The sequence below is a fragment of the Limulus polyphemus genome, unplaced genomic scaffold (genome assembly GCF_000517525.1).
Source record: "Limulus polyphemus unplaced genomic scaffold, Limulus_polyphemus-2.1.2 Scaffold47, whole genome shotgun sequence".
Taxonomy (NCBI): domain Eukaryota; kingdom Metazoa; phylum Arthropoda; class Merostomata; order Xiphosura; family Limulidae; genus Limulus; species Limulus polyphemus.
The window spans coordinates 402,417-426,980 of record NW_013665657.1 but is presented as its reverse complement, the minus strand read 5'-3'; the positions used below and the strand labels follow the sequence as shown (position 1 = coordinate 426,980).

Here is a 24,564-nt window from a genome sequence, read left to right as displayed (position 1 = left end):
AGTTTATAAACTACTAAGCACAGTTGTTACAACTTTTCTGAGAGTTAAACATCAGATAAGTACTTTCTAATCTCTGAGCTCATAAACTTTATAACACAACTATATACAAAGTGTTCGAGTGTGAAGTATTAGATGGGTACATTACCATCCCTAAATTCATAAACTGTCTAACACAACTATACCCGAACTGCTTGTTGGTTCAGTGTTAGACGGGTACGCTATAATCCCCAAGTTCATAAACTACCAAACCTAGTTGTTACAAACTTTTGGAGGTTCAGTATTAGATGGATACACTGTAATCCTTAATTTTATAAACTACCAAATACATTTCTTACAAGCTATCTGAAAGATTACATAGTCCCCATCTAGTAATAAGTCCTTAAAAGTTTGTGTACAGTTGTGTTACACAGTTTAGAACTTAGAAATTACTGTGTAACTATCTGATATTTAACTCTCAGAAAGTTTGTAACAATTATGTTTGATAGTTTATAAACTTAAGGATTACAGTGTACATATTTAATACTGAATCCTCAGGCAGTTTCTATATAATTGTGTTACACAAGTCATGAACTTAGGTATTATAGTATATCCTTCTGATACTTAATCCTTAGAATTTTGTGTTAGACCATTTATAAGCTTATGAATTACAGTATACTCGTCTGATATTGAATCTCCAGCTACTATATACAGTTTCTTTAGATTATAAACTTAAACATTTCGGCGTACACTTCTGGTATTGAATCTCCATACAGTGTTAGATTATAAGCTTTGAGAATCCATATTGTATATACAGACTATATAATTTTCTAGCATTTCACACGATTGTGTTCTTAGAAAGAAACATGGAATATAAGACTATGATCATATTTAATATCAGAATTATCTTACTTATGTTGATAAACCAACTAAACTAGACTAATTCGATGTCAAGGACGCCGTTGAAACAGCGTTTTGAGGCACGTAGCCAATGAAGGATTGGTTAGAGAGGGGCAATATTTTACGAACACAATCGACATGCACAATAAGTAGGATCAGTTTAGTCCAAAGCTTTGTGCATTCAAAAAGTAATCCTAGAACAGGTAGTTCTTGAGAAGCAAAACGTCGACAATACCACAGAATAAACAGCAGCAAGTCTTTGGTCCAACGTTTATACTTTCTGTTTGTCACTCTTGATTGGCAGTACCTATAAAAAAAGGTTTAAAAATTATTTAATTATTTTTTGTCAAAACTGGTAAGTGGATTTTGATTGGTGATTTCGTTTGCATGAGATCTTGGAACTTATTATTCCCTGTGATAGTGTTTACTTGAAACACGAATAAATATTTGTTTAAATTAGTGAGAGTTTTAGACCAAAGTTTTGGCAATGACAAATTCTGTTTCTATCTTCGCTAAGATTTAGATAAGTTCAAATAACGATATTGATCTCACTGTTATTGTGACTTTCCAGTTTCAAATATTGAACATAAAGAACATGGTGATCCTTATATTATTTTGACAAATAATTCTGCTATAACAATATAAGTTACAGATATTGGTTGAAGAAGCTGAAATAAAATACAAAGACAAAAACTCTCAGGCATCTCTTAGTCCAGTCGACAATTCTCCAAAAACAATTAAAAGCTAGAAATGAATATCACGCTTGTGGTCAACCTCGATAATAAAAGAGGTCTGAGAGGGTATAGAGAATGACGATTATGGTAGGATTAGATTATTTTATATAAGTTTATATGGACTTTGGCTCTCAACAGCCATAACCTTGTACACTATGTTGAAAATTAAAGCTCCCTGATTATATATTGCATTTTGCGCATGCTCTTTAATTTTTGAGCTCAAACAAGGAATTGTATAGAACACATAGCCATGACTACACCTCGGACATGTATGATTAGAGATGAGGTACAAGCACTGCGTTTGCTGAACACTGTCTTTAATTTAAAGTAATTACTTAAGTAAATTATCGGCCTGAAAACAATTGAAAATTATATCTGAAGCTAGATCTAACAATTCAAGGCATATGTAATCCTTTTCTTTAATTTTAAAGCATTTTTCTCTATATACGACATATAAAATAAACTATCCATTTAGTTGTAGAACAGTTGTTAATCTTCAAGGTATATAAAGCCTCTAAATAGTTCTTAACATTGTTATCAATCAAATTTAGAGACAAATTATTTCTTTATATTTAAAACCTCTTCATGAAACCTAGCAAAAGAACTATTTTGATAAATTAGATGTATTAAAATGTACATTTAATTATTGTTGATTGATAATATTATTGTATTTGCCGTATTCACAGAAACATGTCTTAGGATTAAGGAAAGTAGTAAAACTGTCTTAGTTGTAAGACTTATCCTCAAATTCAGCTTCGAATTGTCTCAAGACGACATTACTTTAAAACAGTGTTACTAAAACACAGTACTGTTACATCATCTATAAAGAGCACGTGAAAAATACTCCATATAATCAGTGAGCTATTGTTAAACATGGTTTACAAAACTCTGACTTTCTTCCTACTGTCCAAGATTTCAGTATTTTGGGAAACGCTTCGAACGAAAGAATGTTGAGAGCCACAGAAATTTTGTGAATTCACAAGTTATGTTCAGAATTGAATATTAAAGAGTGTGCTTCGTACTCTTTACTACTGAAGTTCATATAGGTTTACAGTCAGTCAGGAAGCATCTTCTTTACCAATATAGTTCCCTTCGTTTACACTCAACCAGAATATTGACCTTCTCTACTATTTAATATTGTGCATTACCTGTATTTTCAAGAGAATGGCGCTTGTTTCCACATAAAATTGTTCAAGGTTTTTACACCATTAAATCCAGGTATTTATTGTCTTTAAATGATATATCACCTACCAAACTCCCGTTTGTGGTGTCCGTTATAGCTAGTTAGAATATGTTGCACCCTGCACCGTGGCACCCTTGAGGTATCAATGGATGAGCTGTGAGGTTGCTTGTTGGGAAGATAGAGACCCTATGGTTCTGGCCACTCACTGGCTAGGCAAGGAAAGACTAGTTGATTAATATGTACGAAATGACTCTCAAAACTCACATATTGATGAAATAAAAGAACAAAAATATTTGGAATAAATATATAAAAAACACACGCACACACACATAAATATATATACATGAATTATATATCAATGACGTTCAAGGTAGAGTAACGCTTCGTACATTCCTTACCCACGAGAACGCCCGTTTTATACTATAGTGTTCTTACCTTTCTTATTTATCTTCATGTGATAAGAATCGAATTCGTAACGAAATCTTCATTATGTAATCTTTTTTACTATTTAGTTAGATCTTCTGAGGAGCAACTAAGGTTTTTTTAACACCTCTAAATGTTTAGTGACTGGAAACATCTGCGCTTTCTCTCTCAGAATGTATATATTTAGAGTTGGTTCAGTTCACTTCGAAAAAGTAATGATTCAACAGTTAAATGTGCACAATATAATATAAAATAAGTCGATCTTTGTAAAGATGTAACAGCTACTTATTCCATTCACTGAAACCCATAGAATTTGAAATTTTCAACTTTTTTTAAAGATGAAAAAACTTGAAGAGATCATGAGTATGTTTTCTGCGTTCTGATGCGATGGAGGTACTCTCGCAAACTGAAGGAAAGAAGGGAAGGTGGAAAGTAGAGGATATGTTAATAATGAAACCGTAGAAAATATTATAACAACACGTATAGCTTTAGTGTAAATAAGGCTAACAGAAAAAGGTTAAAACCACTGTTAGCGTAAAATAATTATATGACCAAAACATTGAGCAAACGAACTTATTCTGGGACCTGATGAAGGTCGTTTGACTAAAACGTTGACCACATAATCATTGTTTCTTTACAATGTTTTTGACTATTACGCTCTTAATACATTCTGAATATATTTGGTTCTGGTAATAGGATAAATAAGGTTTTTTACAGTGTTACTGGTTGCATAAAATTTGCTTACAGAAACGTTTAGTAATAGGGTAAATAAGGGCTGTTACAGTACTACTGGTTGCATAAAATTTGCTTATAGAAACGTTTAGTAATAGGATAAATAAGGGATGTTACAGTACTATTTGTTGTGTAAGACGTGCTTCCAGAAACGTCTAGTAATAGGACAAATAAGGTCTGCTACAGTACTACTTGTTGTATAAAATGTGATTACAGAAACGTTCAGTAATAGGACAGATAGGGTCTGTTACATTGTTGCTGATTGTGTAAAACGCGATTACAGAAACGTTTAATAATAAAATAAATAAGGTCTGCTACAGTGTTACTGGTTGTGTAAAACGTGCTTAAGAAACGTCTAGTAATAGGATAAATAAGGTCTGCTACAGTACTACTTGTTGTGTTAAACGTAGTTACAGAAACGTTTACTAATAGGATAAATAAGATATGCTACAGTACAATTTTTTGTGTAAAACGTACTAACAGAAACGTCGGGTAATAGGACAAATGTCTGCTACAGTGTAACTCGTTGTGTAAAACGTGCTTACAGAAACGTTTACTAATAGGATAAATAAGGTATGCTGCAGTACAATTTCTTGTGTAAAACGTGCTTAAATAAATGTCTAGTAATAAGAAAAATAAGGTCTGCTACAGCTTTACTTATTGTGTAAAATGTGCTTACAGAAATGTCTAGTAGTAGGATAAATAAGGTCTGCTACAGTACAACGTTTTGTGTAAAACGTGCTTACAGAAACGTTTAGTAATAGGACAAATAAGGTCTGCTTCAGTGTTACTGATTGTGTAAAACGTACTTACTGAAATGTTCAGTAATAGATATATAACGTCTGCTACAGTGTTACTTGTTTTTTAAAACGTGCTTAAATAAACGTCTAGTAATAGGATCAACACCGTCTGCTACAGTACAACTTTTAGTGTAAAACGTGTTTACAGAACCGTTTACTAATAGGACAAATAAGGTTTGCTTCAGTATTATTGTTGTGTAAAACGTGTTTACAGAAACGTCTAGTAAAAGAATAAATAAAGTCTGCTACAGTGTTACTTGTTTTTTAAAACGTGCTTAAAGAAACGTCTAGTGATAGGATAAATAAGGTCTGCTACAGTACTACTTGTTGTGTAAAACGTGTGTACATACATTCGCTCAGCTATGACAGCCAAGAACTTCTCCGTACTTTTATAATATGGAGCTTTAGAGACGAGGACGAAATGGAAATATAAGCTTATATAACTGTTAACAACAACCAGGCTAAACTGAACGTGCTTATCCAACATCATTAGACAACAACGTGTGAAACACATTAATAATAATAAGGAAATTTAAGAATACTATTATTAAACAATCACCCAAAATAAGCTTGAAATTCAAATATGCAAGACGGACAGAACATTATTTTTTAACATTTTGAAACCAATACTAAACAAAAACTTACTGCTGACAAAGATGCAAATACAACGAAAACAACACCACAGACCTATTGTGCATATATCAAACATGTGCAAAACATTTTTCATTTAAAAAGGCAAACAAAAAAGGACACTCTCAGTATGTACTTTTATTTGTGCTTTTGTTTTGTGCCTAGATGATAAATAAACTTCAATACATATTTATTTACTATGCAATATAGTCAAAAATATCATTTGTATACCCCTTGAATCCAATATTCTAAACATGAAATATTTTACATTATTGTACCTTTCAAGTTGTTAATGATGTTGGTCACCACATCTATGAAAGTAAGTTCGAAAGTAATATAATTTATTTGAATCGTTCATATTTTTAATATTTCATGGTATTAAGATTTGATCATTTTTTGAAGTAAATCATGGTGAGCTAATTGGCATAATGTTACAAAAAATTAATTAATGCCGAAATAACTCTAATATCTGCAACCATTAAATTTGAAGTTTTTATCTTTCTTTTCTTTGACATGATATTATATTGACTGATGATACTTTTAGAGACAAATAATAAAGAACAATAGAGAGGTAAGCATTCACATTCGTGTAATATTGATGTAAGGAACAAACCAGAAGTGAGCATGTGCAGTCATGTAATGCTGGCGTAAGTAACAACCCGGAAGAAAGCATGCGCAGTCAGGTAATGCTGATGTAAGGAACACCCCACAAGTGAGCATGCGCACTCATGTATTGATGACTTGAGCATTACAAACATAGAAGATTGGACCAAGCAACATCGTCCGATTACATTGTGCAAGCCAATCCACATCACATACAGATAAGTTTAGATTTTTTCATACCCTTTGTACGATCTGATTTCCGATGATAATGTTTGTTGAACTTTTTTTCATGCTCGAAATGCTGTAAAATTGACGAGAGTAGTGGATAGTTGGGATTCAATAAGCTGCTTATATGTTTACTTTTAAGGATAAAAAAAATTAAATTAAGCATACTTCCGTTAATATAAAAATTAGTGACAAAATACAGCATTTTTTGGTAAAACTTCTCAATTCCATTTTACTTCGTTATATTATCTTTATAATAATACAAATGTTACCAAGACAACTCATCTAACAATGTCACGAAGCAGTGAATAACTTAAATATGTGTTTAAGTCTCTTTTTATCCTTTCAGAAATATTTCATTTCAAATAAAGTGTAACTATATGACACTCAATATAATAGCAACAAATTGTTATTAGTAAATGATTGTTCACAAGTTTACACGACAGATAATATTACCAAATGCATTATTTATAAGGTTTTTAAATGAAAAATATATGTATTGATTAAACTGAAGAAAAGACTAAGTAATTATCAGTAGTTAGAGTTAATTAAAACTCTTCCGTCTGGATGCTTCACGAAAAATATATAAATATATAAACAGCGAAGTGAAACATATCAATTCAACTGAAACGTAAAAACAGTAAAAATATCAACTGTAATAATTAACTATTAAAACTGTTTGAAATAAAACGAAATAACTATGGCAAGTTTAGAACAAATAAGGAAATGGCAGGCAAAAATTACTAATATATTGTATGATATATATATATATACATAAGAATGGTAGTTTATTTTGATCCCGATCAGTCAGAAACCCAACCAAAATTATAGTTTTTTCGCTGGAAAAAAATTAAAATTTCAGAATCATTTTTTGCGTGGAAAAATTCCATATAAGCCGGATAACACTGCCGTAACTAAAGAATTCAGCTGTTCAAAATCAGTTTTCAATTTTTGAGCGGCGCAAGTATGACCGAAGTTACGAGAAGACCATGTGAAGAGCATAAATACAAAAAGAGAGAAAGCTGCAAAGCTGTGAAATGTGTTTACATTGTGATCCTTCAGCTATATATTCTACTTTGGAGGATAACGTGGCAATGTTTTGCTGTATATCATAGAGTAGTGCAAAAGATCCAAAAACCAGTTAAAAATAGAAAGATGACCAGACGATCGGCGCTCAGGGGAGCTAATCAAGATAGGTTCCTTGATGGATTAGATGGCATCTGAGATGATAAATCGTTCATCTAATGATGGAATAGGTTCTTCCGGTAGTGCATTGACCAATCTTGACAAATTGAAGAAATTTTTTTTTGCGATCTTGAACATTGAGTAGACCTCACTCAGTGATTTTCCAAAGAATGTTATCAAAGAAGAAAAACTAGTTGAGCCTGGGAAAACACGATTGAGAGCTTTACAAGTGTGTCGTCTTGTGCTTAATGGAGTTCTAATGTTAATGTGTATATCTGGTCCAGAAATGTTGCAGGGATTGCTTGAAGATCCAAAACGAATGGATGATAGGAATAAGCTGGAGAAAAATGTTATTGGTCTTTTGGCTAATACAATGTTTTCCACGGTTGCTCAAAGTATGCTTGCAAAGTCCCTTGATCGAAAATCACTTCAAGATTTACTACAGAAGAAAGGTGTTTTGCTTCAGTGGAGAAATCATGAAGAAGCAGAGAACCGAAAGCAAGAGGAAGAACAGAGTGGAAATGTGTGCTGAAATGAGTTTCGTTACAAGATTTAGACATTGAGATTGAAGACGTATTATAAGAAAACTAGAAACATGTTTATTCTCACTAATTATGCATTGAAATTGATTAATAACATCATTGGAAATAAAACAACTCTAATATTTGCTAAAATCAAAACATTCCGAATCTTTCCTTTGATTTTCTGAGAAGCCGGGAGGTAGCCGATCGTTTTCACCTATTTCTCCGTGACCAGTCGCTCTCGCCTTTTTAGACCATTCAGCAATTATTGCGCACTTCCCTGTTTATTTTCTATACCTTTTTAAAAAGGGCGCACGCCAGCTCCAAGGGTAGGTTTCTCGCTGACCGGGATCTTATATATATTTAGTTAAACAACCATCAATTTGGTTTCTCTGTGTGATATGATTTGTATTTGTTTAGGAAGTTTTGGGTTTGTGAATGAACTGATGAAGACTGTATATGATGTCTTAAAATATAAAAACAATTTTAACAGATCTATACTTAATGTTAATAAAAACAGTAACTAACACCTAACATTAACAACAGATTAATGGTTTCCTTAACTCACTAATGCCTTATTTTTACAATAGACTTACAGTACTCTAAACTTACCAATATACAATATTAACAGTATACTTTCAGTATGCTAAACTGAATAATGCTTCATATTAGCAATGTACTTACAGTAACCTAAACTGACTGATGTCTCATATTAACAATCTAATGCCTTATATTAACAATAGATTTACAATATCTTAAACTGATTAATACCTGATATTAACAATAGACATACACTACACAAAGCTAATTAGTTACTCATAGTAGCCATAGAACTATAATAACTTAAACTTAGTAACAATAGACTTAATATTTTAAACTGTATACTAACTAAAGCTTGGTTGAACAGTGAATTCTAATACCTTAAACAGACTAGTCCATGAACATTCATAAAATTCTTATTAATGTATAATACTAGTAATATTCTTTCAATATCTTAAATTGACAAATTCCTGATACTAACAAAAAATATACTATCCTAAACTGACAAATGTTGATATTAAGAAATCCTTACAATTTCTAAAATTCACGTGTGCTTAATATTTATGATAAACTTACATTAATAATAAAGGGCAAATTAAGATATTATCACTAAATTGAGCATTGTTTGATACTAAGAAAATATTATATTATCATCAATAAAATAATTCTTGATATTACTAATAGTTTTTTCAGCGTCGTAATTTATCTACGATGATAATGATATTGCTAAAAAACATATAATATCATAAACTCATATCATGATATATTGACAATGAAATTGCAGTATCTTAAACGGTATATTATTTCCACCAACAAAGACTTACAGTATCTTACAATGACTAATGTCTAACATTAAAAATAGATTTATCATGCCGGTTTCGACATTTGTGGTGAGCAGAACACAGATAGCCCATTGTGTAGGTTTGTGCTTAACAACAAATGAACAAACAAACAAAACATTTATTAATACCTCATGTTAGAAAATACTTTCAATATCATAAACTGAGTAACGCCTGATGTTAACAATATGTCTTATAGTATTCAAAATTGACTAATACCCGATATTAAAAAACGTTTGCAGCAGCCTAAAGCTACAAATGTATAATTTTAACATAAACTTATAATTTTCTAAACTAAACAATGTTTGTATGAAAAAAAAACAATATCTTAAACTATCTAATCCCTGATATCAACGAAAAAGAACTGCATTATCCTAAAGTGACTCATTCTTGATCTTAAGGAAAACTTACAATATCCTAAAACTAACTAATGCCTGATATTAACAAGAAATTAACAGTATATTACCCTGACTGTTACTTGTTATTAAACATTATATTAAACTCACTAATTTCTGATATTAACAAGGACTTAGAGTATCTTCATCTGATTATTTTATGATATTAGGAATAAACTTGATGATCTTAAATTATCTTAAAGCCTTATAGTATCCTCTACTGTTTAAGGCCTGAGAATACACTTGTAGTATTCTTCGTTGAATAAATACTTATACTAACGATAGACATGAAAAATATTTAGAATAACTTAAATTACTTAATGCCATATATTAACTTTAGATTTACCGTATTCTAAACTGACTAATATTTCATTTTAGCAACAGTTTTACGATATTTTAGATGTTAACAATACTTTAGGGTATTTTACCCTGACTAATTTATATTAATAAAAACTTACAGTATCTTAAATGGACTGTAGATTGATATTACAAAAGATATAAAGTATAATAAACTAACAGTTTCCTAATAACAAAAACTGACTTATAGTAACCTAATCTGACTAATAACTGATAACAAAAATAGAATTTCAGTACCTTAAAGTGACTAATACCTGATATTACAACAACTTAGGATATTTTAAACTGACTAATGCCTTATATTAACAAAACGTTATAGTATCTTAAATTAAATAATGCTCGATACTAACAAAAACCTACTCTATCATACACTCCAAATGCTTGATACTACAAAATACGTATAAAGTCCTAAACTGAATAATGCCTGATATTACAGACACATAGTATCTTAAACTGACTTATGCCTTATAGTAACAATATACTGAAGACTTACAATATCTTAAATTGAATAATGCCTGATATTAGACACATAGTATCTTAAACTGACTTATGCCTTATAGTAACAATATATTGAAGACTTACAATATCTTAAATTGAATAATGCCTGATATTACAGACACATAGTATCTTAAACTGACTTATGCCTTATAGTAACAATATATTGAAGACTTACAATATCTTAAATTGAATAATGCCTGATATTACAGACACATAGTATCTTAAACTGACTTATGCCTTATAGTAACAATATATTGAAGACTTACAGTATCTTAAATTGAATAGTGCCTGATATTTATAAAACTTTATAGTTTCATAAGCTAGTACTGCCTGAAAACAAAAATGAATTTATAGTATCCTAAACTAACTAACGGTTGATGTTAGAAATAGACTATAATTATCTTAATTCAATAATACTTGATATTACTAAAAACCTAGAGTATTCTAACGTGATTAATGCCTACTGTTAAAAATAGACTTATAGTCGCCTAAATTGTATAAAGGCTGATAATACCTCTAGGCTTTCATTATCATAATCTAATACATTATATTAATAATGGACTTTTACTGTGTTCTATAATAAGATTTTAGAGCAAGTGGCCATAATAAACTGAATGTGTCATATGACATCGTATATCGTGCGCCATTAAAGTAATTTTTAACTAAAAAGCTATAGTATTTTCATTTGTGTCATAACTTTTTTAATAAATGTATTCCGCAAATTGTTTTGAAATTTTCAATACAATAAGAGGCATAAGTTAAGCGAGCCTCATCCTTTGTATATTTGTGTATATATATATATATACATGTACACGTGTATTAATTTAAGAAAATACTTAAGAATTCAAACGTACGTTTGAGTAATAGTGGGGTGTTGCATCCGTTTTAATTGTTACTAGATATGAAAATAATAATATTAATAGATAACATTTTAAGTACTTATTTGTGCTTACAATCTAATTTTTATTCAGGCTACCTATGTTTTTTGAACTATAGCTTCTTTGTTATCAAGAAATTATAACAGTGTATCCTTATACGCAATATAACATTATATTTATAAAGTATAATTTACGAAATTAAGATTAATCTTAAAGAACTGACTTACAAACTTAATATCCCCGTTTGCATGATTCAGGCGCGCCATCTTGTGGTCTTCTCTGTCACCTTCATGGCTACCTCTTGTTTTCCCCGATGGGTCACGTGGATAACGACTTTTGTCATGTTTTTGAAGCTTATACCAGCGAGCCTGTTCATCAATTATACATTCATCTGGAATTATATCCAGATAAATGCTGAGATGAACTATTTTTTGCAGGTTTCATCGAAAATAATTATAAACTATTGCATATAACCCGGTTTTATATAACATAACAACTGACGACTTATACTATATCATATAACAGTCTAATACCAATACGTTATTCTACAATACAGTGGTTAAACCTGTTACAATACAAGAAATCATTCGAGCCTATAACACGTTACAAGACATCGTTAGAACCTATGACACGTTACAAGACATCGTTAGAACCTATAACACGTTACAAGACATCGTTAGAACCTATGACACGTTACAAGACATCGTTAGAACCTATAACACGTTACAAGACATCATTAGACAGACACATACACACAAAAAACAGCGTTAGAGCCTACAGTGTACTACTAAATTAATACCTAGAAACCTACTTGCAAGGTTCAGGATGATTTCTCCAAGAAATTCGCTAGGTTTATGTATATCATAGTTCCACACGCTAATTTCCAGAAACTTTTCCTGAAGCATGCCCATGGTAACGTTAGGATAGACCATTGTTTGATTCCACTCTGGATTACTGCACCGAGAAAAATACCTTGTTCGTCTCTGGTTCTCGATACTGAAATATAACAGTTGTAAATTTTAGAATTATATACTTTTCAAAAATATGATAGGATTTATCAGACGATGAGGGAACAAAACGGTAACGAGGTTTAGAACTCCAAGAAACAAGTCAACTGGTGAACACAAGAAGAGGCGTTTGTAAATTTAAAGAGAAAATGCAGAAACTAGAAATTCCGAAAAATCATGGATACATACAAATATAAGCACCCACATTTCTCTTAGTTATATCAACCAAAATAAATACAACAGATGGGGGGACTCATTCAAATCGCCGTTTTTATGAGGGATCAAAATGCCATAAAATTTCAATAACATACGAGAAATTCATAGTGCTGTAGTTTACTATAGGATTAGAAAAATATATATATAAAATGTGCACTCTTGAATTTTGTTTCTTTCAAGTAACTACAAACAATGCAAGCAATACAACTAACTTACCATCGACCTGGCAACAGATAACACTTGACAAAAGGATCGGGAAATCCACTATTGTCCCTTGATGTTCCAAGATTTCGTGCTTTAACAACAGTCACGTAGAGTATCGCTGCCTTTGAGTCAAAACATACTTGAATCTATGGTAATAAACAAGTAAAATACCTCTTTTATATTACAAGAGAATAATAATAAAGCACTGTATAGATATGTTTAATCCAAGCATAGAAGACACAATACAACAACCTTTACATTAAACCGAAATTATAAGCCATAGATTGGTGGTTTTGGTATAAATATTTATAAGAAAGAGATAATTTATTAAATCACCAAAACATCAATAACATTGGCATCATCCCGACCAAAAATGTTTTATGAGAACACTCCCTCACAGTTTTTAGTCTTATTATCAGAGAACAGACCTCCATGATTTAAATGCCTTTATAGAATATCGAACTTACGTAATAGAAAAGTCGTATGGGAGCACAAAAAGGCATAAGAGTTCAAAGATCAAAGTAAAATACTACACACACCTTGATTTCTCCGGTTATATGTTGTGCTTGGAGCTTGTACTGTAACAAAAGAAATGATGGATTAACATGAACTGTTATTTACATATTAAAAAAAAGAGTAAAACTTCCTAAGCAATGAAAACTTAGATTTTGATCCACTATACATGTTACGACTGCTTATCTTCATTCCTAAAGTTTGGTGAAACAATATTTTCACAGAATTTATCTGTTTTCAGTTTTTCCTGTTGTAACTTAATTAGTTTTCTTAATTTAAAATATGCCAGAGTTCGGAGAGCAGAATCATTTGGTAGATAGTTTGATGATACATTAGAAAAATTCAATAGTAATTTGTGAAATTTCACTGTTACCTTTGCCTATCAGGGTTTCATATAATGGATATGTTGCATTATATTCGAAAGAATTTAAACAAAAATGAAACAAACTATTTTTCGTTAAGTCACCTGTTCATCATCTGTTGGACTCATTTTCGAACAGTTCTGATTGAAGGCTCGTGAGACAGGAACAGCAGCGGGAGGCCCCTGGTAGGATGATGTAGAAAGAGGTAACACTGAATGACAACTTTGATTGGTCGCTTCTGATTGGTGATGTGTAAGCAATGGAATATCTTCAGTGTCGACGTCAGCAAAGTCCACTTGATTTTCTGCGTTAGGTTCAATTACTGAAAGGAAGAAAGCATAATTATTTAGGATTTTTTTTCTCCAAAACAAAGTAGTAACATCTTTTTTACATCAAGTGAATAATTTCAATAAAAACTTTCTCTCTGATTAGGTGAAAACTTCTACCAGAAGGCCTAATTAGAACTAATGTTATCAGGCCGATATTTAACATTTTCGAATCACTTAATTCAAAGAACTAAAACGTTAGTTTGAAGTTAGTGCAGACGTTTTTGTCACTTGGAGCACCAAAAACATTGAGTACGGTGTACCTATTTTAGTTGTCATCTTTAATTCAACGGGTTAATTTAACTTCAGTGATTCGTGTTCTATTTACCACTTTATCTATGGTCAAAGTCTCTCTCAGTATATATATATATATTTCTTTTCTCTACCATGGTTAGTCCACTGTCTATCTATCTTATAACTTATATCTTTTAATATTACTCATTACTGATGTTAATTGCTATGCATATTACACTGTCCAATCTGTTTATGTCTGGGAAGTTTAATCTTGAGTAAATACTGTTTTTATTTAATACCTTATATCAATATAACCATTTGAGTTATATTTATATTGGCTTTTAAGTGGCGGCGTCAACTCGATTAAAAGTATTCATCCCTTTCATTTCATAATATAATATTTTATGTTATTCATGATCCAAATGCCCAATGCTTTTGATGATCTCATTTCTATTCTTCATATATTTCATTTCCTTTCGTAAACGTACCTCTAACCTCTCAAATGTTCGATTCCTTTCACTGATTTGAATTTTTATTTTCACTTTGCTCTTAGCTTTCTACTATTAAGTTTCCACTCCTCTATTTCCTCTACAAATTCCATTTTTATCGCACTATCATTCTGTTTTACATCCATTTTAATGTTTTCATAATTTACCTGAAACCCAATGTTGCTATCATTTTATTCTCATGATTTTAACTCTTCTTTTGGGGAGTTTGGATTCCTCTCCATAACCTTATTACCCTATAAACACATTTGCATTTCCCCACGGTTTCCAGTATCCCATATATTAAGAATCCTTATACGGATAAGTGTCCCTCTGTATCTCCACATATCTAATGACCTATCATTTCAAGGTGTCACTAGATTCTTCCTTGCATCATTTACAATACTAACCAATTCGTCATAATTGTCTTATTGTTATTTTTTTCAATCTTTAACTTAATTCAATCGCAAAAATTCAGGAAAATCTAACATTTTGAGGCTCAGTTTTACAGCGTTACATGTGGATTGTGGATTTGCTAAGGCCAGTCCTTCTCTTTCCATTAGTGATTGTTCAAACTTTCTAAACAAATTTATTTTCTACATAACACGTTTATCGGTTTATTATGCCAATACATTAATGTAGAAAATTTTGCCTATCTGTTATCTACGTATTAAAGAAATTTACTTTAAAAAAATCTAAATAAAACAAAAATACTTTATATTCTTGTACGAGTATGAATGTTATAAGATGATGTATGCTCACGTTTACCTTACCAATGAATACTATGCATCAATAAAACTTATCAAATCAAAAGTTTACAGTACAGCCTATCATCACTATCGCTAAAGTAAAAAAATTGCACGTGCTCAAATGGAAGAATAGCATCTGTTGTTTGTCATTTTTAAATAAGTTTTTATACCACATGAAATCCACCTTGGCATATGAAGGTCCCTCTAAATCCCATTAAATCTAACAAGGGTATCTCGTACCAGAAGAAGTTAAGCGATCAAACCCATTGATTTGTGGGTTGGGGAGATGGGATGAGGTTGGGTTTTCGGCGTTATTGTGTTTCCAGCCACTTCGTGAACCGTTGTTCCCTCTGAAATAGTCCTGTTCTAGGGAGAGCCTTCCATAATCCTGTCCTGTACTGCCATAGTCACGTGGGTTGTGACCTGTACAAGGATCATCGTATCGTCCAAGTCCATCACTGGATGAGTGTCGCTGCACGTGACTCACTTCCTGCTGTTTGAGGACATTTAAATCACTGTGAGGGAAAACGTCAATTGGGCACATTTTAATTAGTTGCCCGAGATACCATGCTATATTATACAAACTCACATAAGTTACTATATATGTATATCTATATATATAGAGAGAGAAAACTAAGGGCATTCTATTATATCAAATGGGGTGTATAGTATTCTAACACCAGAAGTTCAAAATATTGTTTCTGTATTATGAAACTTCTTCTATCAAGCTTACGCAAAACTAGGACAACATAAATGTATATTCCGATATATCTGTAACAAAAAGTTTTTTTTTTTTTTTAGTTTTATGAAATTATTAGATCGCTTTATTGATATCGGAGCAAACTAAAAGTTAAGACATCATCCAGCGGCTATCTCACGCCAAGAACAAGTTTCTAAAGTCAAGGAAAGGAAAGGAATATGAAGCCTTTTTAAATAAGGCTTGAACGTTCATAATTAAAAGCGTTTCATTAATTTTCTAGCTCACTATACTTGCTGCAATACATATAAAGTTTATAAACAAAGCTCAGTGGGCATTGGCTGGGAGTGACGTATGGAAAATATAATGTTTCAGCAAAGTTAATAGTGAATGTATGTCAAGTAACTGACATTCAGTTTGTTTTCATTTTATGAATATCCAAATGTTAATTTGATATTTAGACTAGTTTAGCAGGTTTTAAAGTCTTCATTGCAACTATTTTGTGATAAATGATCATAACTAACCTTGAGATAACTTTTATTTTAGTTCGCTGGCTAATGTAAGTAGTATCCATGGTTAGACCAACAAAATTTCTAATCAACGAAATTGTTCGAGGATGTGATTTATGGACTTAATGTAATATATATATATATATATATATCTCTATATATATATATATATAATCACTCAGAAAACACTTACAAGTCTATTAAATAAAGTTGACTAACAGTATATTTACCTAACTAATCAGTTAAAAAATATCAGAATTCAGACAAAAAAGAATGAAAACTTTCAGAAACCAGCTACTCCAACATAGTAGAAAATAGCAATAGTAGTAAGTTGAAGAAAAATAATGACAAAATAGAGGGAAATAAAAAACAGAAAAAAGCATTAAAACCTGGAAGAAGTAATAACAAGTTGTAGAAAAATTAAATGAAAACATAGCGAATGTAAATTTATATAGATATTTCTCAGTAAAGATGTCCCATTCGCGATTTTGTTTCAGCAATTTGAAGTAAAACCAACACTATTTGAAAGAAAAGAGTAACTAGCTGAAAGAAAAACGTAACTATTTCAAAGTAAACTGTATTAAGATACAAGAACATATTAAGATGATGAAAAAATGGAGTAACAATCTGCAAAAATAGCAACAAGTAAGACAGAATTAGAATAAAAGAAGTAAAAAAATATAAGGAAAACAATATCAAGAAGGAGAAAACCAGTTACGATTGAAATAAAACAGTAATAAATCTAAAGAAAATAGCAAAACATTGAAGAAAGTAAAATAATAAGTTGGTGGAATACAGTAAAATGACGAAAAAACTGAAATGACAGTGTAGCAAATCTACAAATAATAATAACGAGTCTAAAAATAGTAACAACTTTTAAGAAATTGCCAAACTGTGCAAAAAACCGAAGAAAGATAGTAACAACTTGAAGAAAAGCAGAAATAAGCTATAAGTAAACATTAACAATCTGAAAAGAAACAGCAGCAAGTTGAAGGAAATTGTAGCATTTTGAAGGGAAATAGTAAGAAGTTGAAGAACAACCCTAAAACACTGTAAACAAACAGTAGCAAGTTGAAGGAAATTGTAGCATTTTGAAAGGAAATAGTAAGAAGTTGAAGAGTAACCCTAAAACACTGAAAACAAACAGTAGCAAGTTGAAGGAAATTGTAGCATTTCGAAGGGAAATAGTAAGAAGTTGAAGAGCAACACTAAAACACTGAAAAGTGGTTGAATAAAAGCTGTGATAAGTAGATGGGAAATAGTAACAAATTCAATTAAAACAGAAAATATGAAGGGAAATACTAGCAAGCTCTAGAAGAACAGTAACAAGTCAAAGCAACACTGCATTTACTTATAGAAAATTCTAATAAACTGTGTCAAATTAGAGGAAATGGTAAAATGTTTAGGTAAAACAGTAACACACTGAAAGAAGAATATAAATATTGAAGAAAATTTGTTAATTTGTAGTTAAGCAAAAAGCTTCACACGCTCTGCCCACCACGGGTATCGAAACCCGATTTTTAGAGTTGTAACTCCGCAGAAATACCGCTGTGCCACTGGGAAAGCATTAAAAAACAAAATAGAAACAAATTTAAATAAAACTGTAGAAAGGTGAAAAGCTGTAATAAAAACTAAAATAAAATAGCAAAAGTTGAAGAAACAATTCACAAACCGAAGGGAATAGTAAGAAGTGGATATAAAAATGAAGAAAACAGGGGTACCAAGTTTAAGAAAATTGTTTCACGTTGAAGAATAGGAGTTGAAAACTGAAAAATAGCAACAAATTGAAGAAAAACAACAGTAAACTGAATAAAAAGTAACAATTTATATGAGAACAGTGTAAAAGCAGAGGAAAACAGTAAATATTTTGAAGAAAAGCAGCAAGAAGCAAAATAATAACAGTAACAAGATAAAAAAGTTGTATTTTGAAAAATAAAAACAAGTAACAAATTGAAAGGATCAATAATAAGTTGAATAAAATCAGCGAAAAGTCTAAAGAAATTAACGATAAGAACGTGAAGAAAAGTAGTAAAACATTGCAGAAAAGAAATAATAATGAGTAAAAGTAAAATAGTAGCACGTTGTTAGAAAAATTAACAAGAGAAAAATAGTAAATTCAAACAGTTTCAAGATAAACAAAAAGTAACACGTTGGAGAAAAGCAGTAAGAACCTGAAAAAGAAGAGTGACAAGTTAGAGGGAAAACAGAGTCACTATAAAAGAATGGGACAATGTCAAGAATGGGAGAAATAGGTAAAGGTAGAAGAAACCCAGCAGCAGAAAGCGGAAAACAAAATTGTAACAAGCTAAAGGTAAAAAGTAACAATCTGAAGAACAGTAGTAACAAATTTAGATATTATTAACAATTATGGGAAAACAGGGTCGAGATAAAGGAAAATAAGAAACAGTTCAAATAAGAATAATAATAAAAAGTTAAATGAAAACAGTAACACAGTAAGAAAAATAGTAACAAGTTGCGTGAAAACAGTATGAAGTTGAAAGAAGAGAAGCAATTTAACTGAAGAGTAGTAACAATCTGAAGACAGATGAAACAAATTCTTTGAAAACAGCAACAACTTAATAACATAACGAAAAATAGTAATTCAATGAAAACATCAACAACTTAGCAACGTGGTGAAAAATAGTAATTGAATGAAAACAGCAACAACTTAGCAACTTGGCGAAAAATAGTAACTGAATGAAAACAGCAACAAATTAGCAACATGGCGAAAAATAGTAATTGAATGAAAAGAGCAACAACTTAGCAACATGGCGAAAAATAGTAATTGAATGAAAACAGCAATAAATTAGCAACATGGCGAAAAATAGTAATTGAATGAAAACAGCAACAACTTAGCAACATGGTGAAAAACAGTAATTGAATGAAAAACAGCAACAACTTAGTAAAATGACGAAAAACAGTAATTGAATACTTATTACTGAGTTGATTATTACCTTCTAATAATCATTTCTACTTCATCTCCAGAAGATGCAACAATTCTTTTTACCTCTTCATACGTTTTTCCGTTTAAATTTATTCCATTCCACTCTATAACCTGATCACCTGTATGAATGTCAAGAAAATAGTTATTACTTTGAAATCACAATCTATACACATTTTTGAAAGTTCAAGAAGACTTTCATCGAAGAGTTGCTAATATTAATCTAAATGTTCTTACATTTTCAATCCTTTTGTTGCTTTGCTAATATTATTCAAGTCGTTTGATAAAATGATATAATTATCGCAAACTCATTTTTTAAGTAAAATTTAAAGTAAAGAATGGTTTACAACGAAAAATTATTCCTTGCGCATTTAGTTAAATCTAAGTTATTGTACTTGAAAGATTATTGGACTCAAATCAAACGTAAGATCAAGCTTGATTAATTCGTTTCATCAACTGGTGTGTATTTGATAGATAAAACTTCAACTGCTTCTCAGAAAACGTAAGTTACTGGTTCGTCTAATATAGTTAAAAACACACACAAAACCAAGACTCAATATATATTTACCTAAATGATTCTGTAATTAAAACCCGTGTTGATAAGGTAGGAAATCTATATCCTGCAACAAAGCTTACCTTTAATCCACATGTTTACGATTTAAGGAAATAAAAATCATATATTTTGACCATGAAGAAGAAAACCTTCCGTGTCGATATAGGGTAATGCATTCTACAAAGAAATTGAGAATTATAATTTATTCAGGATTTTATTTATTAAAAATAGTGTACGTTACTGCTGCTGTTAAATGTAGATGAACTTTAAGACTAAGAACCTATAATTAGGTTTTAAAATGATCTTTTGTTAAACATTAACGTCACTCATTTAACTTTCAATTTGAAAAACTCTTCAAAATAGAAGCTTCAAATGGGTCCCCCGGTGTGAAACAGCGGTAAGACTACGGGCTTACAACGCTAAAATACGGGGTTCAACACAGCAGATAGCCCAATTGGCTTTGCTCTAAAAAACAAACAAGCAAGCAGAGAAAGGACTTTAAATGGAAGCTTCCACGTGCAACTAAAACACAAAATGGGTAAAAAAAGGAACTATTAAAGTGCAATATACAGTGTACGTTAACATTAATGTGTAACAACAAATACAACCTGCCTGCAGAACTAGTATGCCAAGGAGCTCACATTACTACCTTAATGTTACACAATTACTGGGAGCTAGTAAGTAAACTTACAAAGCTCTCGCCTTTGAATTTCGTTTTCACAAATGTTCACAAATATTTGTGATTATCTTGGGTGAACTGTGAATAATCGTAGCGAGATGTTAGGGTGAGCCGCAATCTGTATACGGGTCTTATCGTGAAACTGTCTGCACAGATGAACATATTTTAAGTGAACACCTCTCAGTGTTTCAGAAAAGCATGCTAATACATTGTTTAATCAAATTATTCTCGGTTTGATTGTTGACTTTGTGGTTTTAAAGCTATAAATTCTCGTAATAAATCGGGTTGATGACTCGGACCCCAAACTCCCACCTCAGTGGCACAGCGGTATGCCTGGATTTCGATACCCGTGGACGGCAGTGCACAGGTAGCCCTTTGTGTTGCTTGTGCTTAATAACAAGCAAGAACGACTCAAACTCTTAACCACAAATTATTTTCAAACACTTCTGGAGAAAAGTATATATATATATAATTACGACATATGTATTTCTCACGCGCCACTAGTCACTGAGTCCAGCATAATCAAGACTTTAAGATTCTAGTAAATTACCTCCTCTTCTCATAACTTGTAGTAATATCTGACATTTTGAAATCTTTTTAAGCTTCAGTACGGGTCATAACAACATGTTTATGTAGCATATTCCTGTGAAGGCCTTACATCAAGTAGAGATATCTTAAAGTCACCTAGAAATAACTGCAAGCGATTTTCACCACCTTGAAGGCTTAGACAGGAAAATAACATATTTAGGTTGTGTCACTGTTGCTAATTGGCCACGAAATAAACCTGAAATGTTTCTGATTGGATCTTTGTCACGTGCTGAATATTTTTTGTCTATTTTTCAAATAATTAAGTTGTGAGAAAAAAAATGTCCATCCAGTTTATTTACGCCAGCTAATACCTGAGATGTTCTTTTGTGTTATTTCTCTCGTTTTCATTGCATATATTAAAAAATACTTTGTGTTTTATTTTATACCTTTCATCTCGTACTTTCATCTCACCAGAACTCATATTCTACCCGCATTCTTGTCCTGTTGAAATACTTGTTTTTTCTTGTTCAGCGTTTATCATTTTTTTTCCATACGAGGGACTGGCTCACTGCCTCCCTAAGTTGTCGCGGACCACTAAAATGCTAATATAACGAAAAACCATTACGATTTTGATATGAATATTCTGTCAATATTTATTTGATTGTTCGTTTTCACGGACCGACGCGGTGGTGCTCTAGTTCATTGTGAAATTCTGATTACATGGAGGTTAACAATGTGATAAACACTTTAAAGTAACTTTTGTTTTGGTAACTACACTTGCCAACAGCAGTTTCATTTGATATATTACTCATCATCACTCTAAGATAACCAACACTACCTAAATGTTATTTTTAATCACTCATAACAATAGTAACATCGTTGAATATATTAGACTTAAAATAAGACCCAAAACTCGAGCACTTTCGAATAGTTGACTATCCTTCTTCAGGAGAACAAAGGCTAAAGACCTTTAGCCTGCGCAAAGCAATATATAGTAAGACGTATGACATCAAGTAAACCGGAAGTCCCAGTTGAGTTGAATTTGGTGACCAGCCAATCCCAACTCAAGTCTCCAGGATGGGAGAATTCGTTTGCAGAGAGAAAAAAAAATATCATTAATTTTCATTATGTACGAAACTTTTGACTGATAGAGAAAAATAAAATACTTAGGAAGATGAGAGCTAGAGAAGATAATAATGTAAATCGATACCTAAAATAATAATGTAGAGAAATAGAAGCATGAATAAAAATGTGAATAATAATAATAATAAAACTTTACAAACTTAATTACAAGTTGTTCGGAATTTTTTTATAGACGCTCGAAGAGCAACAATCCCAGGTTCGAGATTGATGCCATTCGGCGTTACAGTATTTAACAGTGCTATCCAGTAAGTTGCTTTACTTCAAACAGAAAGTAATCTGAAGAAGAATAGTCAACTATTCGAAAGCGATCGAGTTTTGGGTCTTATTCTAAGTCTATTACACTTTATATGTGATTCTTTGTGCTAACTCTTTTATCAAAGTTGGATATATTAGTCATTGCTCTAGGACAACCAACACTAAGTAACTTGTTGTTTTTTATCTAATCTTGCCAACAGCAACTTTATTTGATATATTGATCATTACTATAAGATAACCAACTCTTCATAAATTATGTTTTTATATCTATACTTACCAACACCAGCTTCATTTGATATACTAATCATCATAACTCTAGGATAACCTATTGTGCTTAAATTAGGTTTTTGCATCTACACTTACCAACAGCAACTTCATTTGATATATTGATCATTACTATAGGATAACCAACTCTTCATAAATTATATTTTTGCATCTACACTTACCAACAGCAACTTTATTTGATATACTAATCATCATACCTCTAGGATAACTTACAGTGCCTAAATTATGTTTTTGCATCTATACTTACCAACAGCAACTTCATTTGATATATTGATCATTACTATAGGATAACCAACTCTTCATAAATTATGTTTTTATATTTATACTTACCAACAGCAACTTCATTTGATATACTAATCATCATAACTCTAGGATAACTTACAGTGCCTAAATTATGTTTTTGCATCTATACTTACCAACAGCAACTTCATTTGATATACTAATCGTCATAACTTTAGGATGACTTACAGTGCCTAAATTATGTTTTTGCATCTATACTTACCAACAGCAACTTCATTTGATATATTAATCGTCATAACTCTAGGATAGCTTACAGTGCCTAAATTATGTTTTTGCATCTGCACTTACCAACAGCAACTTCATTTAGTATACTAGCCATTACTCCAGGGTAGATTTTAGCAATATATGCTCCTGTTAAATTACTATTGTTTGAAAGCTCTTTGCCACCAACAATTTCTAAGCCAAATCCATTGCCTGAAGAAAGAAAGAAACAAAAACAGATACAATCTATTATTACAAATAATATCAAAATTGGTAAAATGAGTTTACGTTCATAATATTTTAGAATATTAATATGGTTAAACATGTTAGCCAAAGATATTTTTATGTAAAATGTAACAACGTAATTAATGACGTAAATAAGTTGAATTCAAAACTCTTGAGAAGTTCGAAAAATGCATTTTTAAAGACAAGAGGTCAATATTCGTTCTGATAAAATATACAAGAGCTAATTTGATTATGATCATCATCGTTTCATTTTTAACGTTCTGAAATTTTCCAGAATTCTGCAAACCTATGCATTGATTTTTCCCGATAAAGTCACAAAAATAAAACATTTAGTTTTTCTCTAGGCTAAAAGAGTTTTATGAATACTAACAACGTAACAAGTTTAAGAGTTACAGAATACAAGAGATTTTATAAAGTAGTTCCACCAAGCCTAGTCTTATAAGACTTGTTTGTTTGTAATTAAACACAAAGCTACACAATGGGTCATTTCTACTCTGCCCACCACGGGTATCGAAACCTGGTCTCTGGCGTTGTAAGTTCGCAGACATACCGCTATGCCACTGAGGGGCAGTTTTATAAGAGTCTGTAATAGTGTACGGTAATCCAAAATTAACAATACTGGTGTAGTACACATGTTCTCTGCATTTTGATATTTTATTCATTTTAGTACTATTTTAAATCTTTAATAGATAACCATTTTTTTTGCGGAACA

At 31.3% G+C, this 24,564-nt stretch overlaps 1 protein-coding gene across 7 annotated transcripts in view; it reads right to left on the bottom strand.

The window, feature by feature from the left end:
- LOC111086618 overlaps positions 1-24,564 on the bottom strand; it is a 105,008-nt gene continuing 80,444 nt past the window's right edge. Inside the window, exons 12-23 of one of the 7 annotated variants that reach the window (XR_002611355.1) lie at positions 23,694-23,819; positions 19,676-19,784; positions 15,756-16,030; positions 13,826-14,043; positions 13,386-13,424; positions 12,859-12,992; positions 12,231-12,415; positions 11,647-11,810; positions 6,222-6,282; positions 2,862-2,998; positions 336-1,183; positions 1-13 (exon numbers count right to left, since the gene is read on the bottom strand). Coding sequence is in view for 5 of the 7 variants with exons in the window: in XM_022390172.1 (XP_022245880.1) it covers positions 6,190-6,282; positions 11,647-11,810; positions 12,231-12,415; positions 12,859-12,992; positions 13,386-13,424; positions 13,826-14,043; positions 15,756-16,030; positions 19,676-19,784; positions 23,694-23,819 (1,343 nt within the window). In the remaining 2 variants the exon portion in view is untranslated. Of the gene's footprint in view, positions 14-335; positions 1,184-2,861; positions 3,003-4,682; positions 6,341-11,646; positions 11,811-12,230; positions 12,416-12,858; positions 12,993-13,385; positions 13,425-13,825; positions 14,044-15,755; positions 16,031-19,675; positions 19,785-23,693; positions 23,820-24,564 lie in introns of those variants that run through there. The other 6 variants (XR_002611356.1, XM_022390179.1, XM_022390190.1 and 3 more) reach the window with 6 other exon arrangements.